Source organism: Cyprinodon tularosa, unplaced genomic scaffold (genome assembly GCF_016077235.1).
Source record: "Cyprinodon tularosa strain WSP-4 unplaced genomic scaffold, ASM1607723v1 ctg953, whole genome shotgun sequence".
Lineage (NCBI taxonomy): Eukaryota > Metazoa > Chordata > Actinopteri > Cyprinodontiformes > Cyprinodontidae > Cyprinodon > Cyprinodon tularosa.
Genome location: NW_024039733.1, coordinates 336,016 through 353,231, shown reverse-complemented (window position 1 = coordinate 353,231; position 17,216 = coordinate 336,016). Strand labels below are relative to the sequence as shown.

The following is a 17,216-nucleotide window of genomic DNA, read 5'->3' as shown; positions in this document are numbered from 1 at the left end:
AGAAAAACACAGGAGGAAGGACGCCACCAAAGAGTCGGCGGATTCAAAATGGCGGGGAAGAACACAACGAATCTCAAGCGACATCTGAGGAGCCAACATGCTGCCATATGGAAGAAGGTAAGGAATGGGGGGGCCTGTAGTAGCAGGAACAGGTGTGTGTGTGTGCCTTCCTGTATCTGTCTGTCTCTCTGTCATAGAGGAAAGATGTTCTACTGATACTCTGGATATTAATCGTTTAAATTTCTTCCTCCCAACTAGATTCCTGACACAGTGACGCCAGAGCCAGATCAGAGGTTGGGGAAAGAAGGGAAGTCTGTTTGAGGATGAAGACTTTGTTAATATAATGGAACAAGCTGACAAAAGGTTCAATGTGTGCAGAGGGATAAATGTTAAAATGAGAATCAGTGTCTGGATCATTCTATTATTTACAGTGTTGACTAAAAGGACTAAAATAGCATAAAATATGACTAAGACTAAAACTAAATCAGGAAGGCAATGACTAAATACGACCAAGACTAAAATTTATTTTTTTCATTGTCATGTGACTAAGACTAAAGAAAAAAATCTGACAACATTAACACTGATACACTGTGCGTTTTTTTCAATCATTGCACTGAGCTACAGTTCACAGCTCAAGATGTTCTCCCGCTGTACGTCCCGACGCTCGGATACGATCTACCTGCTCTCACTGTACGTCTAAAAACCAGGTGGGACTCAGCTCCGCAGTGAGATGGCGCTACTGGGACTCGTCTATCTGAAGCCAAACCAGTAGCCGAGGAACATGAAGCTCACTAGAGTGAAACGCGCTGCCTTGGATATTTGGGCAATTTAGTGCTGAAAGCCCTAAAAAGAAAAGGAGACGACGTATTTGGACAAAGACATGGCTGAGCTAACGTGGCTACTACGGTCTGACAGTTTACAGAAAGAACTCCATTTCACTCATTGCCCCCCCGCCATGCTGCTGGGTTTTCCTCTGAGAGGAAGAAGAAGAATCCTCGTTTGCCCACTGAGCGATTTGCCCACGACCACCTTACGACAGCCGAATGAATTTCAAACATGTTTGATTTTCTCCCGACCTTCTGATTCCTGATGGAGGGGGGTCGTTGGAGGCTGATCTCCCCTCGTTACCCCCTGTACACCACGCACCATCAGGATGAAAGTCGGCCCGATGAAAAGTTCTTGCACGTTCAAGAATGGACGACAAATCGTACAGTGTACACCATGCTTCATGTATTTGGCGTTAGTAAGAACTGCATCACATGATAGTATGAACATCATACTACTGGGTAGTATAGGCTTTAGGATTTCTAATAAATACTCTGAATGGAGCTTACCTTATGTGGATTAAAATCCAAACATTTCCACACTTACTCTGAATACCAAAGAAGGAGAGCTGATCTTCATGTATAATACGTGTAGAACAGGAACATGAAGCGGCGCTTGATCCATCTTAAATTCACTGATTCACAGCAAAGTTCTGCCTCTCACCTGGAAGCAGTGAGCTGAGTGAAGCAATGAAGGTCTCAAAGGTCATCAGTCATGTCACACAAAGCAAGAACCGACCCACTGCTTCATAATTATCCCGTTGAGTTAGCAGTGTGCGTCAAAGCCTCGGTGTTGGAGGCAACATCACTAGTTTGAAGCAGGCTGAGCTCCTTTCAAACCATCATCCTGAAATGGAAAGGATGGACCAACTGGAAATCTACCAAGACGAGGCCGTCCACCTGAACTTACAGGACGACCAAGGAGAGCACTGATCAGAGGTTCAGCCATGAGGTCCATGGTGACTCTGGACCAACTGCAGAGATCTGCAGCTCATTTGGGAGAGCCTGTTTACAGGACAACTATTCTCTGCACAATTGTTGCCTTTATGCAAGATAGGCAGGAAGAAAGCCGCTGATAAAAGAAAACCACAGAAATTCCCGCCTCCAGAAGCCATGGAGGAGACACAGCTGACATGTAGAAGAAGGACCTTTGGTCAGAAAGTGGTGAAGAACCAGTCTGAACACAGCATGGAGGTGGTGGCATCATAGTCTGGAGTTCTTCTCTTCAGCGGGGAAGATGGTCAGAGTGGATGTGAAGGTCGATGGAAACAAATGAAAACTTGTCAGGCAGGAAAACATGAAGAACAGAACATGTTCCTGTTTTAGAACGGCCCAGTCAAAGTTCAGACCAAGGCTCTGTGGCAAGATCTGAAAGGCTGCTGTTTACAAACGTTCTTCATCTAATCTGATTAACCTTAAACTGTTTGGCAAAGAAGAAAGGACAGAAATGTCCATCTAGAGGGTTAAAGCGGGTAGAGATGTAGCAGGTTTAACTAAGTATTGACTTGGTGGAGCTACGGGGGGCTGAATACTTTAGTTCAATGCCATGTCTGTTATTTATTAGTAAAAAATGATTTCAATCATTTTTAACTTTCAGTTGTATGAAACACCGTGTCTTTCACATTAGAGCCCAATAAAATGTTTATTTGTGTTTTAATATGAGAAAATGAGGAAAAGCTCTGAAAACTTTTACATGAAAGTCCAAACAAGAGAGAAAGAGCAGGTGCTTCAGTCTGTGAACACATCCGTCCTCTTCCCTGTAGCAAAGCTGCCCACAGCATGACGCTGCCACTGCCATGTTTGATCATGGGTTTGGTTTGAGGTTGACCTTCAAGCTAAGGTCATAAATCGTGTGTTTTAATGGTTCCCTCAACATGGCCAACAAACTGCGCTTCTTCTCTCCACTCCTCCAGATCTATGGTGAACATTGTGAAGCATTCTGAACACAAACAGAAGCTAAGCTGCTTCCTGTGTTTCTGTTCAGGAGTTTTAATCTCCTCCTGGAGGACCTGCCTGTAGGGTGGAGCCATGGGGCAGAAATCAGCCTGGAAACACGGAGCTGCAACTTAAAGTGTCATGAAGCGTAGGAACATTCTGTCCCTTAAGGTTTATTCAGTGCCGGTTCATTGATGTCATTTTATTGACTTGTTAACTTATAATGCTCATACTGCCCACTAGTGGTGTGGAAGGAAAGTAGTTTCAACTCTTGAATGGAGACCCACTGTTCTGCAGATGAATATTTGTTTAATAATTCTTTTGTGTTTATTAGAATTACAAAAATGTTGAGTTTTCTTGAATCTTTTGTTTCAGTAAACCCTGATATGCTTGATGTTCCAGTGATAACTTAATCAGATCTGATTCTCTCCATGAAAAGATGCTTCAAAGGCAGACTGATGTTGAATCTGTTTTGTCGCAGAAAGAACTGATCTGAAAGGACAAACCTTCGTAATCCATCCAACGTGAAAACTATACGATGTGAAGCTCAACCAGCTAGAGAGATAATAGTAATCAAGGTATTTTTTGCTGGCTTTGACATAAGATCTCTGTCAGGAAAAAAATTTTTAATCAATGACTTAATTACTCACGAAAATCTTCATTTGTTTGTTTCTAACAGAGACATGGCTAGATGCAAATAATTAGATGTTGATATTATTGGAGACCACACCTCCAAATTACTATTTTTCCCTCAGAACAGATTATCTAAAAAAGGAGGCCGACAGACAAACGATTATGTCATGAAACGAGGACAGATGGACCCAGTATTCAGGAGAGACAGTCAGTAGGAAAGTTCAAAAGGTTTATTAAAATAAAAACAAAACAAAAGCGGAGCTGTGGCTCGCGGACACTGCAGGCGGGGGGCGGGGCACCACCCAATCTCAGACACTCTGGTTTAACAGTCCAGACCACGAGTGTCACCAGTGCTGCAGTCCCAGAGGTGATGCTGGAAGCTGATCCTGGTCAGGGATCCAGAACAGACAGAAACAGGCAGGATCCAGATCAGGCAGGAACAGAACAGGTGGCAGGATCCAGACTTCCAGGCATCCACAGGCTCCCAGGAGGGTTCAGAGTCTTACTGGGACCAGAAGCATGACCAGGTGGTCACGCACAGGAGCAGACAGGATCAGGTGCAGACAGGCAGGCACAGTGGAAGAGGGTAGCCGAGACAGGACGTAGGAACCGGAACTTACAGCAGGACTTTAAACTGGTCTCCACCCTGGAGCCAGGCTTACTGGATAAAAACTGAACCTCCCCCCATAATGAGCCAAAAACCCAGAGGACTCCGCAGGGGAGGAACAGTGGACAATCAGGAGACGAGACAAACAGTAAAACCCTCTTTCCACTGGCTGCTAGGATCCAGGACATGAACCATAAAGTAAAACTGAAAAGAAAGACTGACAGAAAGACAAGTAATGATCTGGCCCTGAATGCTCAGGCTGAAATGAATATAGACCACAGGAAACAGGTGAGAGGAATAATAAATAAATTATAATTGAGGCAGGGAGGGAAGAGGGCAGGTAAGAGGAATTATTAACCTCTTACACCCTAAGGGGGTATAAATAAATTTCTGCCTGACAAAAACACACAAAAGTAAATCACTTATAGCCTCAAAGCTATTAGATTTAAGAAGAAACTTTTGGTACCTCTGTAAAGGTAAGATGTCATAGAATGGTTTTCTGGTGTCAGCACCATTGTAGCTTTGACCCTGCCTGAAATATTAGGGACAAAATACAAAATATTTTGCATTTTTTGAACCTCGCCAAAATTTTCTTTGAAATAAACATTGCAAAACACTACCAAAATATTATTTATAGCACAAAAAAGTAGTACAGACTTTCAAATCTAAATGTTGTGTAAAAATATACCAAATTTGGACTCAATCAGATGAATCGTATTTATTTTAGAATGGTATTAGTGAGAAATTTCTTAGGCGGAGAGGCCATTTTGGCACATTTATCCATAAATGTCACCAAACTGTGCCAAATATGTTTTTTACATCAATACTGGGGGTTTGTTAAAATTACGAGGTCATGTAGCAGCTGGACCCACCGGTGGGTCCGTAGGGTTCAAGGGGCTAATTAGGGGAGAGCAAACAGGCCAGATCATGACAGATTAGGCAATACTAGGCTGCTGCCTAGGGCCCCAAGTTCCTGGGGGCCCCATAAAACTCTGATTCCATGTATGGTTAATACAACTATTCCTTATTTGTGCAGATTAACTATGTTTTTCATAAAAATCCTTTGGCTAAAATACTTAATATTATCAGAACGCTGATAATATTAAGTGTGTCTCAGTGCAGCTCTTCTTCTGGCCAAATTTATTAGTCCAACCACCTCTCTCTTTCGGAATTAAATTTAGATCCGATCGGACCGAATTGGATTAGAATCTTCAGTCTGACATGTTTACATGAAACATTTTTGATCTGATCAGGTCTTCAATCCGATTAGTTGTGTCCATGTAAACGTAGCTACTGTCAAACCGGAACTGGAAAGTGAGGGTAAGACACTGCGGTTAGTTCAGGCTCAGTGGGAAATTAGATTCTTTGACTTGATGAGGAGGGATAGGTTGCAGACTCACGTTTCCAGAAAAAGGTGTCTTTTATTGAATCCAGTCAGTGTGGGATGTTCCAGTGATTGTCTTGTTGATGGAGGGCGGACAGGGTTTACCCAGACCGCGGTTGTTCCTTGGTGAACGGAGAAACTGACTGCCACTTAGATTTCCTGCGGTACTTGAACGGGCCATTGTGAAGATGAATCCCCTGCTCAGAGAGAAGCCCAAGACAATCCTGGGGAGAAAGGTTGATCCAAACCACAAACCTGAATCCTCAGCTCAGTTTGCTTCTCAGAAGATCCTTCCAGGGGAGAGAAGGTCCGAAACATCCAGTTTGCAGGATGACTTCCTGCCGAGAGGCAAAGACAAAAAGCAGCGAGGTTAAAACTCAGGTAAACAAAAACTCAGATTGACTCAGCAAACTCAGCTTGGCTAGAGTACCCAAACTGGCAAACACTCTGGCGTGGCGGTAGTGGCAGTCAGCAGCTTAAGAACACTCTGCAGGTAATGAGGCAACGAGCTGCAGGTGTGCAGGAAGGCCCAATGAGGACGGGGCACCACCTGGTGGAATAGGAAAGGAAACACAAAAACAGACCACACAAACTGGATTCCTGACAGCAACAATCTTTCAGTCTAATTTGCTGATTAGTCTGCAAATAGTTACAACTCTTTAACATTTAACCCTTAGTTTCCCTCATCCAAATTGCAAAACTAGAAAACCTCTTCTGCTTCTATGTCGTTGTTTGGTCCACTCTATAAAGCCTTGAACTCAACACTAACTCCCACATTTTGAATTGAAAGAGCTTCCTGGACGCGAAGCAAAAGGTCTTCAAACCTGGAAACAAAGTCCAGTGGATTGATTTTTAACTTTTTTGGTGATGTTCTTTTCTCTACTTCATTAATTCGTTCCTGGAACCCGGATGCTTTAATTAACCAGCCAGACCTTAAACGTCTCTGAAACCTTATCTCAGACCTTTCCATGTTCATGATGTTTGGTCATAACCGCTGTATTTAAACTGAGAAACAATACTGACTCCTTCACCAGAGTTTAAAGTTTAATTTTGGACTAAACTGACCTAGAGAGAGAAAAAGGAAGAGCTTCATGGTAATGAGATGCAGACCCAGCAGGTAGTTGGTCTGAAAGCCCAGAGGGCCCACTTTCCCAGGCTGCAGGGAGCAAAGGTCTTTCCACATCCTGTTTGCACGATGGAGCCTTGATGGTGCTGACTCTGAGGAGGAGCATGTTTACAGAGATTCCCCAGACAGCCCCTGTGTTTTCCTCCGTAAAACAAACTCATTAGTATGTGAGGTGATCAACCGCTCCAGAATCCACCGGATCCTTCTGATCGCCCCATTTTAGCCTCATTCTGGAAACAGCAACACGTCTGTTAGTGTAAAGAAAGAACTGAGCTGACAGCTTTAGGCCCCGTCCACACGAAGTCAAAACGAACACGAAACGCTAATATTTTCCAGAACGTTTGTCGTAAAGACGGAGACGTAAAATAAATGTGATCGTCCACACCAATGCATGAAAACGCTGCAAAATGTATGCCAGGCCTGTAAGTGGCGCTGTGGTGCCAAAGCAAAAATAAGCGACGAAATGTTGGGCATGCGCAGTAATATTTATACATGGTTGCCCTGCGGGTCCATTTTGGTGGTTCAGTCAAATTCAGGTGCTGAACTATGTGGTCGATATTGCTCTGTTCTTCCTGGAGATATTCCAGAAGAAGAAGATTCTGTTGTAAGCCCGACAGCAGGGTGAGTAGCATGAGCAGCAACCATTCAACACAGTACGGCGCCATTGTTGCTGTGATACTGTGTCGCGCATGCGTGTGTAGAGGCGACGCTATGACGCATGCGTGTAAAAAAAAAAACGGTTAGAGCTTAAAGATGGAAACGCGAAAACGGCGTTTCGAAATCTTCCCACTCTGAAGGCTGAATAAAAAAAAGATTGTTTACAGACCCCCGAAACGCCGGCTTCGTGTGGATGAGAGGCTGGTTTGGTGAAAAATTAGTGCGTTTAGGCCAGGGTTTGACTTCGTGTGGACGGGGCCATAGACTCAGGATCCACCAGACCAGAGGACCTCTGAACCCATAGATTAATATTCATCATCTACCATTAATGGTTTCCAGCTAATCCTGGACACCGGACTGGGATTAAGGGATTAAAAACTGGTCTTGTTTTAGCATTTAGGGTTAAGGTGTCAGGAAATTAGCTTTAGTTTTAAGTGGACATTCTGTCAATGATGAACCTGTTTGGTTCTGTTTTATTTTATAATTCATGCCCTTCATAACTGTGAGACGCTGCAAATATGGAAGAGTTGGTGCTGAGAGCAAAACAAAACTTTCTGGACTACAGAACACCCCTAACATGGTGTTGGCAGCATCATGCTGAGGGGCAGGGTTGGTGTAGAAATGGGCGGAGCTAAGGGGAACATGCAGTGGTCCTCAAACAGCCACACAGACCCACAATGCAAAGCTTATCCATGTGTTGGAACGGCCTAGTCAAAGTCCAGACCTAAATCTGAGGTAGAACCAGTTGGAAGATTATAAAATCACAGATTTCTGTGATGAGCTCAGAGTCCAGTCTAAGTGAAGAAGGACAAAGACCTCCAGAATCAGAACCGGGCGTAGTACCATAAACCGTCCGGCATCTGAAAGGTCTGCAGGATTACCAGCCTGACGACCTTCCCCCAGGAATCAGGCGAACCTGTAGAACCGGAACCAGAACCAGAACAGGTCTGGTAATGGACTGCTGCAACAAACCCTAACTGGATTTTTCATTCTAACAGAAAAGTTGGTTTGTTTTCATGTCCAGAGTCACTGGGAGTTATTGGCCAGTAGAACCAGCAGCTGTTTGATGTTTGACCTGTTTTTTTTTGGGGGGGGGGGGGGGGGGTATGTCCTTATTTAACCTCTGCTGGCTGCCTTGGTGAGATAACGGCAGCTCTCTGCCAGTCAGCCTAATGGAGGTGCTGGGAGGAACATATCTTTTTATCCCCCCCCCCTGACCCCGTGTTCGAGCGCCATGAGTGGAAGGAGGAGGGAGATGAAAGTCTGTCCTGGTTTTGGTTCCATTCTGCTGTCAAATTAAGCTCCTTCTCTGGTTTGCCAGTCAGCTCACATGTTCTCTGTTGTTTGTTTGCCCAAATCTCCCCCCCCCGGTCTAAGCTCCATCCCTCTCCCAGCCTCCCTCCCTCTTCCTTTCATACAGCGCTGTCGCCCGCCCACCAGTTGATTCCTGCTCAGTGTTAGAAGGTGACGGGAGAGGAGGCTGAAAAGGACGTTTCCTTCTGCGTCTGTGAATCCACCATCACTGTGAGTATCTCACTTTAGCTGCTCAGACCAACAGATGGACAGGAACTTAAGGGATAACACCAGGAATAGACACCCCACCACCACCCGCACCCACTTTCTTTCCAGAAGGGGGGGGGGCGGGGGGGGCGTGCAGGACAGATAGGATCACAGATTGACCTGAGAGATTTCTAGAAAAACCTCAGTGAGAGAAGGAGGGATATGCACCGAAGACAAACTGGGCATGCAGAGTCAGAACATAATGGCAGGGAGGTTTCTGTCCATGTAGGGAAAAAACAGCTGAGCAGAAATGTAAACATGAAGGCTGATTGGTTGGACAAACATTTCTGTCCTGTCAGAGTTCTGCTGGAAAAACTGGACAGAGCAAAGATTGAATCACTTCTGCAACAATCAGGAGGGCGGATCATAAAGTGGATTTAATCAAACCAGCTTTAAACAAAAGTCAGAAATTAGGAACAACTGCTGCAAATCAGAGTTCGATGAAATGCAGAAACACTCTTTAAGAAGACATCGGTCTGATGGACACCTGCTGGAAAAAACTGTGAGGCAGAAGGAATAATCGGGAATAATCCAGACAGGAAAAGTCAGAGCACCTGGAGCGCTGCCTGAGATAAGGCAGACAGGATCTACATGCCTGCTGAGAGCGTCTGGTGGACATCACTGTCTGGTGGACATCACTGTCCACATCAAAGCCTCAGCTTCTCCTTCCAGCAGCAAGGATGGAGGAAAGTGGAAGAAGATCCACAGATTAAAAGGGAAATATAAACCCAAACCTGAGGCTGGGTGTAGATTACAGTTTCATGTGTGATTAACAGAGTCAGACGAGTAAAGAAGGGATTTGGTCGTCAGCCAGGACACCTTTCTATGAGACGCCTGCGTCACGGCTGTGAAAAAACAACATGGCGTCCGGCAGACCTGAAGAGAGACGGCAGACTACAGAAGTTTATAGTGAATGAATAATAAAAGTAAAGTCAGTCTTTCTGACCTGAAGTCTTTACCTTCATTCACTGCAGGTTTATGGTTCTACAATAACAAAAACCACCTTAAAAAAATTTATTCATATTTTGATTTACTGTTAAACTCTGGTCAGCGAGGAATAATCAATAGATCATTATTTATACCTAAAACTAATATGGTTTCAATGATTTAATGAATTTAGTGTTAATCAGTAAAAAAACTAAAAACAATAATTTTCTTCACGATCCCTGAGTCTGGGAGCGGCCATTTTCCCCCAAATATAGTAGCCCCTCCCTCCTGCCATCTTCCAGCAGTGACGTCACGGTGCGGTAAGCCTAGCGCCATTCTCCCCGCTTTCCAAGCTAAATCAATGGGAACTACTAGACACATCTGCAATCAACAACAATTATTGAAGATTTCCAGAGGACTTCACCATTGAAATTCACCAGAGCTATAGTGAAACTGACAATGCCCACGTGCATGGCAGCTGGATGCTGGAATACATCGGGTAAAAGTGAAAAAAAGAGTTATTCCACCTTTCTGATTCCTGATCCTCCACGGACGGGTTGGTCGTTGGATCGCCAACTTGAAGAGGGAGGATTTGCCATCGAACTTCTGGCCAGAGAAAAAACCCGTAATATGTAGCCGACATTTGGAAGAAGAATGTTTTCAAGATGACTTGGATAATAGCGCGTTGTGACAAACACCAGATACAGCACTGGGACTTGATCAACAGCCGATACCGCACCGTGACAATGTCACTAACCAGTAGGTGGCAGTAGTGTTCTTTGACAAACATGGATGCCTCCAGTAAAGCACATTCACATGAAAATTACTCTGAATTAAAAACACTGATCATTTATTGAACAGGATGGAATCATTTCAGATTTAAAGAACTTTCAGAAGTTTGAATTCTGAATATGAGCGACTTTTCCTTTAAAACAACAATACTGTTACATGATAAACAGCAAGGTACAGTGCAACATTACTTTATTTCACTTTCGTTACAAAAAAATGACTGTAATACAAAAAACATTTAGTTTCAAGTAGAATTAAAAAATATATATATATACAATTTCTATCAGAAATATACCTGTAAAATTTTTAAATTGTAGAAAAAATTCAAATATTTTCCAAGTTATTATCTAATCATATATTCAAAAGAGGGAGAAACAGCACCCCCACCCAGCAGCGGTTAGCGGTATTACACCAAACTATTACAAAGAAAGAAAAATCTTAAACTTGAATGCCATATACTGAAGTAGTTGGAATGCCCCATAAATGTTCAAATATGCTTAGATTCACATCAAACCTGGTAATATTGATTAATATCAAAGGATAAATAACTGTTCCAAATTTGGCTTGGATTGCTATAAAACTTTTAGAAAAACAACAATTTCACTTTAACACAACATAGGATCATCTCTTGTGATTTTGGTGCAGATCTGATTATTAATGAGGAAATGAGAGCCAATCGTATTTTCATGGCGAGACGGCTCACTTCGCCGTGGCGCCACGGCAACACCATTTGACTAAAGCTATCTGTGCTTTAAACGAAGTTAGGACAACATGTCATCTGTCAGCTGACACAGTTTTAGGTTGATGAGGTCAATTAGGACAGAGAGGGACCATTCCTAGTAAAAAAAGTGACTTCCTGATCTCAGGGGGCGTGGCTTCAATAATGTCAAACTTTTACTATACAGTTTTGTCGGGAACCCAGAGAGGATTAATACTACCGAGTTTGGTGTCATTTCAGTTTCATATGTAAAAGTTATTGTGTTTCGAAAATCTTGGCGAGTACGCCAACGTCGAGGCCTGGCCACACCCCTTTAAAATGCTCCGAAACTCAAACAGTTAATAAGTTTAGATCTGACATGCCTTATCTGCATACATGCCAAGTTTAAAGCCGATGGCTCACCGTCTCTAGGAGGAGTTCGCGAAAGTTCAACGTCAACAAAATTGAAAGATTGCCAAAATGGCGCTTACAGTAATATTGACCCTAGAACTTACCTGGTCAGGATCAGGTGTTCCTCAGTAACCTCAGAGTGTCTCCGCCCTCATTAAAGATAATCATGTTATGTCATTTCCTGATTTATTCAGCAGAGTTTAGCTGAGTTTTCTACGAACAGTTAAAATAAAATCACTAGTCTTTCTTTTTCTTTTCATTTTATCTGTTATATTGATCCAGTCGTTTAAAGTTGGTTCGTCTTGTGATTACGATCTATTTAGTTGGTTTCATTCTCTCATTCTTTGTCTTATTATTCCTTTACTGCAGCAAACTCTGGTTCAACCTTCATGATTCCAAATAAGCAGAGATTGGCAGCTTCCTCTGGTTTCTATGTGTGTCAGAGGGAGCATCTGACAAATTAAAGTTAGAAGAATTAGAAATGATGTTCACAGTTATAAACATGATCCGCTGGTGTTTCAGATGCTGCGTCTGACCTCAGGTCGCCTGGGAAGTCTCCTAGCCAGGCGTCCCACAGCATGTCTGACCTCCAGCAGCAGGGCGAGGATGCTGAGCCAGCAGAGCCACGGTACAAGAACAACTGACATTCCTTAATGGATGGTTTTATAATCATTAACAGAGCCGGTTTAAAAGAAACAAACCGATTTTTGTTCGACACTTTTCTGCCGAAATCCAGAGAATTTAGAGAATTCAGAGAAACAGGCAGCCAGAGATCATAGAAAACACTTTTCATCAGGATCAGTTCATCTTTCAGGCTGTTTTAGTGGCGCCTCGTAAGAAAACAATAAACTAATCTAGAACTATTTCAATCAGTTTATTCATGTTGAACATTTTAAGTCATATTTGAGATTACTGCACATATCAGCAATTCATATTAAAACCTGTTAAATAAAAAAATTAAAAAACTGAAAAGAATTACAAAAAAGTTAAAATCAATCCCCTGGACTTTGTTTCCAAGTCTGAAGACGTTTCTCTTCCATCCAGGAAGATTTTTCAATCCAAAATGTCAGAAGTAGCGTTTAGTTCCAGGTTTTATCCAGCAGCCCAACAAACTTTTTGGGACTGACTCTGGATGACTGAGAATCTTCAGCAGCACTAAAAACAATCATTGGATGTTTGCGTGGACAACCAGCAGGGGGCACTGTTGGTCCATTTAAACGAATCACCATCATCCTGGTTTGATTTGTAGGGTAGATGAGTGTAATAGTAATAATAATAATCCTTTCCTGCTGTCCTCCAGAGGTGTCAGAGACGGTGGACATGTCCCGGCCGATGTACTACGACAGGCTGGACAGTCCTCTGCCTGACAAACCCTACAAAGATGTTCTGAGTGATGCTGAGCAGAGCCTGAAGCAGAAGGAGAAGGGGCCCTGGGCTGAGCTGACCAATGAGGAGAAGGTTGCCTGTAAGTTGGTCCAACTCTCAAACAAACATTTTCATAGAGACTTTTAACTTTTATTGGCAGTTTAAATCTGTCCAGATGCAGAAAGTAGAAACCTTTCTATCCAGGAGCCCCTGAGGTTCTGAGGTTGCTCCTGAGACGCCTTCAGCCACCCAGAGAAAGTCTTTTTCTCTGAGCGATTTGGGGGATTTTATTTGAAAAACTAACCTAAAGTTTTCTTTTGCATCATAAATGAGGAAAGATTCACGGTTTGATAAATAAATCAGATCATTTGCAGAAGCTCTACGCTGCAGGAGATCTTAGGTATGAATGGGGGGGGGCATTTCTATAGCTCCAACATGGAGGGCATTATGCAGCATATCAATAAATTACTAAGAATCTGGTTTAATGTCATTTATATCACAGTTCTGAGGGCTTAAAGAGGATGCTTGGGTAGCTGAATAGGAAATATTAATGAAAATCTAAAAAGTTTTGGTTCCCAGTAGGGCTGAAACCATCGCATTAATGTGCGTGATCAATTGTTGAAATAATTGTCGACTAATTTAGTAATCACCTTACTTTAATCCATACTTGCATGCCGTTCAGTTGCAGCTTTGCCTTCACTGCTTACATCAACATGTCCGTCCTGTGATTGGGTAATGGGCTGCAGTCCAGCAGAAATGGAAAAACAATCTCATTCCCTTAAAGCAGGAGAAATCAGCCTCCTGCTGGACGAACCAAAATCCAGACATCTGGCCACCCAAGGTATGAAAGAAGCAGATATTTGAGCCCAGCTTCAGTTTGTGGATTTAGGTTTAGACTTTGACTAGGCCATCCCAAAAACATGGATTAGTGTGATCTGGGAGGAGAACCTCTGCATCCCTCAGATGTTCATCCTTCTGTCGGCTGCTCCTGGGGCGTCATGGTGCCGATTGTTCACTAACGAACCCCCCCCCCCCCCCCCCCCCCCCCACCCCCCACAGGTTGCTCACTGGATTTATTTAGGGCTGTGAGAGTAAAGGGGACTTATTATGCATGAGCTCAAAGTCTGTAGGCGGAACCCAACAACATCTGAAACCTGAAAGGGGTTTGAAGAACCTGAAGAAAACCCTCAGAGAAAACTGAACCATGGAAGATTCCTCATTTAGGTTTACTAATAGTTTCCTCTCTCAGGTTTTCTTTAATTGTTTATTTGAAAGTAAAACCTGAAGGCAGAGGTTGACCAACCCCCCCTCCCCTCTCTGCAGTGTACCGCCTGATGTTCTCCCAGACCTACGCAGAGATGAAGGCGCCTACAGGAGAGTGGAAGACTGTGGTGGGTGGGATCTTCATGTTCCTGGGCTTCACCGGCCTGGTGGTCTGGTGGCAGAGGATCTACGGTAAGAGAATCGTGTTTGTCATGTGTGGCAGTGAGAGGAGCGGAGTGGATGACAGTCTGGGTGTTTTTCCAGTCTACCCTCCCCATCCCAGGACCGTGGATGAGGACTGGCAGGCCATGCAGCTGCAGAGGATGCTGGACATGAGGATCAACCCTGTGCAGGGCTTCTCGGCCAAGTGGGACTACGAGAGGAACCAGTGGAAATGAAAGGAGGGAGCGACTGGCTGAGTTCAGCCTGTTATCTCCCTTCATGGCTGCAGCCGTCCTCATGTAATCATATAATGATCATACAGTGATAATAAAGCTTCATCAGAACTCTGTTTATCCTGTTTTGATATAAGGAGCAGAAGCTGATCAGTGAACAGACATTTCTTTCTGCAGCTCAGAAATGTTCTGTTTCTGCATGTCTTCTCATTGTGTATGTGTGAGTTCTCTCTGGGTACTCCTGCTTCCTCCCACAGTCCTAAAATATGACCCTTAGCCTAATCCATCTCTGAGTCTGGCTGCCTGGCTGTTTGTCCTCTTGGTTTGTTTGCATTCCTTGCTGCTGAGTCACCAGAGAGACAGGGACAGGTCAGAGTTATTTCAAAAGTTAAAATCAATCCTCTGGACTTTGTTTCCAAGTTTGAAGACGTTTCTCTTCCATCCAGGAAGAGTTTTCAATCCAAAATGTCAGAAATAGCGTTTAGTTCCAGGTTTTATCCAGCAGCCCAACAAAGCCTGGTTTTAGTTTAGAAAACATGCAAATAGAAACGGATGAACGGGTCCCCCCCTTTGGAATGGGGGTCGTTAGAGGGAATAGTTGGCCTGGCTCAATAGGTGAACTCTTCTGTTCCCCTATAAGGGGTTGGGGCTGCGATGATAGCGGGAAGGAATCAACTGTATTCGCTGCATTGTAGCTGAAGGCTCCACTGCAGCTTCCAGATGTGTAAAACACCGTGATATTCAGAGGATGAATGATGGAGTGTCTGTCTGAGGACTCGAATGATCAAATTGATCTAAATCAAGGTTGTTTTTCCACAGGAAATCCTTCCACAGAAGAAATGACATCACTTCTGATTCGACGCCTAAAGAGGAAAATGACTCTTTATGGCTGTTCTGTAGAAATGACCTCATGAAGGTTGAGGATCTGCTAGAGGCTCAGATGGAGTAAAATCATCCTTCCTTTGTTTTTACCTTAAACCTGTTTCCTCTCATCATCTAAACCTCCTTCTGTCTTATTGGAGATTCTATCATCAATCTGGTTTAAACTGATTGACAGTCACTGTTTAGCAGTTTGGATTTGACTTTATGTGTTCGCTCAGAGGTTTACAGACACGTCCTGTTCCCTTCAGACAGAAGCAGAACGCCCTGATGGTTTAAAGGTTTCTAACTTTTTATTTCTAAATGTTTATTTCACCTAAACTGCTTCAGAAGCCAGAGAGGAGATTCATGCACCTCCAGGACCTGAACTGATCCATGTGTTTAGAGGGGGGAGCGAGGGAACGTCTGGGAGGAGAAAAACTAGAGATCTGATGAAGGTTTCTGCTTACAGAGCTTCATCAGAGCTGAAGGGCCCTCAGACGGGTCGGGGCCCCTCTGAGGGGTCAGGGCCCAACGCTGACGCATCTGGCTGTAAACTGAAGGATCTGAGGAAGTCCAGTCTGCTCCGCCCCTTCCTGTAGACGCCGCCGTCTCCTCCACTGATCTCTATTTATTCCCTGCATTGCTGATTGCTCTTTGGCAGTACGGGGTTAAAGTGAAGCCACCAGCCGCCATATTGGTACTCCCTAGTTAGACCGGTCTCAATGTAAACAATCTGTACTCTACAGCATCAAACAACCATGTTCTCATTTTCAGCTAAAGACTTTTAAAATAAAGATAAATTCATCAGTTTAACACAGACTGGCTGTTTCACAGCATCAGTAGATTAACTTTAACTTAGAATAAAACAATCGGCCAATCACATTGCAGAGTCACTATGACGTCCATTAATCATGTAATATAACATGGTGTTAAGTAACAAAGTACAAATACTTCATTACTGTACTAAAGTACACTTTTTAGGTATCTATACTTTACTTCATTACTTCATTTCTTCCTCCTTCTTCTTCTACTCATTCCATTTTCACACCAGTATCTGTTCTTTCTATTCCTTACATTTTTAAATCAATCGTTACTCGTTACTCTTGGCTTCGGTTTAATGTTTCTAAATCTTTATTTCCCGTCATGAGCTCCATCCAATGCAGATCATTGGCTCCACCCACATCTAGTGAAAACTAGTGTGATTGGATGAGTCATAGAAGGCAAACACTCATTGGTTAGCTAAAGGAAATCATCAGAAGCCAGCAGGTGTTCTTCAAACTGCTAACGTGAATTGTCTATGCCATGCTACAATGTGGGATTCAGAAAAAGATGCTGAAATGTCTGAAAGGTCGGACACAGGCGAGAGCGTATCGGGAGACGGAGACCAACCAGACCTCCCTCATCCTCGGCCCTATCTCAGAGGATTATAGAAATAGAGCTTTCAGTTCATATAGCGGCATCTGGATGGTTTTATTAAAGGTTACTTTATAGTTTTATACTTTCAGTAGTTTTTGGAGCACATACTTTTTCACTTTTTCTTGAGTAAAGAGGTCAAGTTGATAGTTAAACTTTTACCAGAGTGTTTTTAAACTGCATGATCTATACTTCTACTGAAGTAACAAATGTGGGAACTTTTGACACCGCTGCATTTTATACAATAAATTAATGTGTTAATGGAGCATAATAATACAGATGTGGCAAAAAAACCTAAGTTGATATATTGGTCAAATGTTTTTTCAATCAATATAACCTGTAATATCTTTCAGCTCATTAATTTTTCTA

The 17,216-nt window shown here is 43.2% G+C and overlaps 1 protein-coding gene across 1 annotated transcript; it reads left to right on the top strand.

The window, feature by feature from the left end:
• Positions 1-8,556: 8,556 nt before the first annotated feature.
• On the top strand, positions 8,557-14,689 carry LOC119776741. The gene is made up of 5 exons (XM_038275327.1): positions 8,557-8,690; positions 12,073-12,178; positions 12,851-13,015; positions 14,239-14,370; positions 14,443-14,689. The coding sequence occupies exons 2-5, from the start codon at positions 12,073-12,075 to the stop codon at positions 14,574-14,576; spliced, it is 537 nt and encodes a 178-aa protein (XP_038131255.1). The 5' UTR covers positions 8,557-8,690; the 3' UTR covers positions 14,577-14,689.
• Positions 14,690-17,216: the final 2,527 nt, after the last annotated feature.

Coding starts and splice junctions, on each gene's coding strand:
- LOC119776741 (XM_038275327.1), top strand. CDS start 12,073: ATGCTGCGTCTGACCTCAGGTCGCCTGGGAAGTCTCCTAGCCAGGCGT. Junction 12,179..12,850: donor GCTGAGCCAGCAGAGCCACG/GTACAAGAACAA, acceptor GCTGTCCTCCAG/AGGTGTCAGAGACGGTGGAC. Junction 13,016..14,238: donor CAATGAGGAGAAGGTTGCCT/GTAAGTTGGTCC, acceptor CCCTCTCTGCAG/TGTACCGCCTGATGTTCTCC.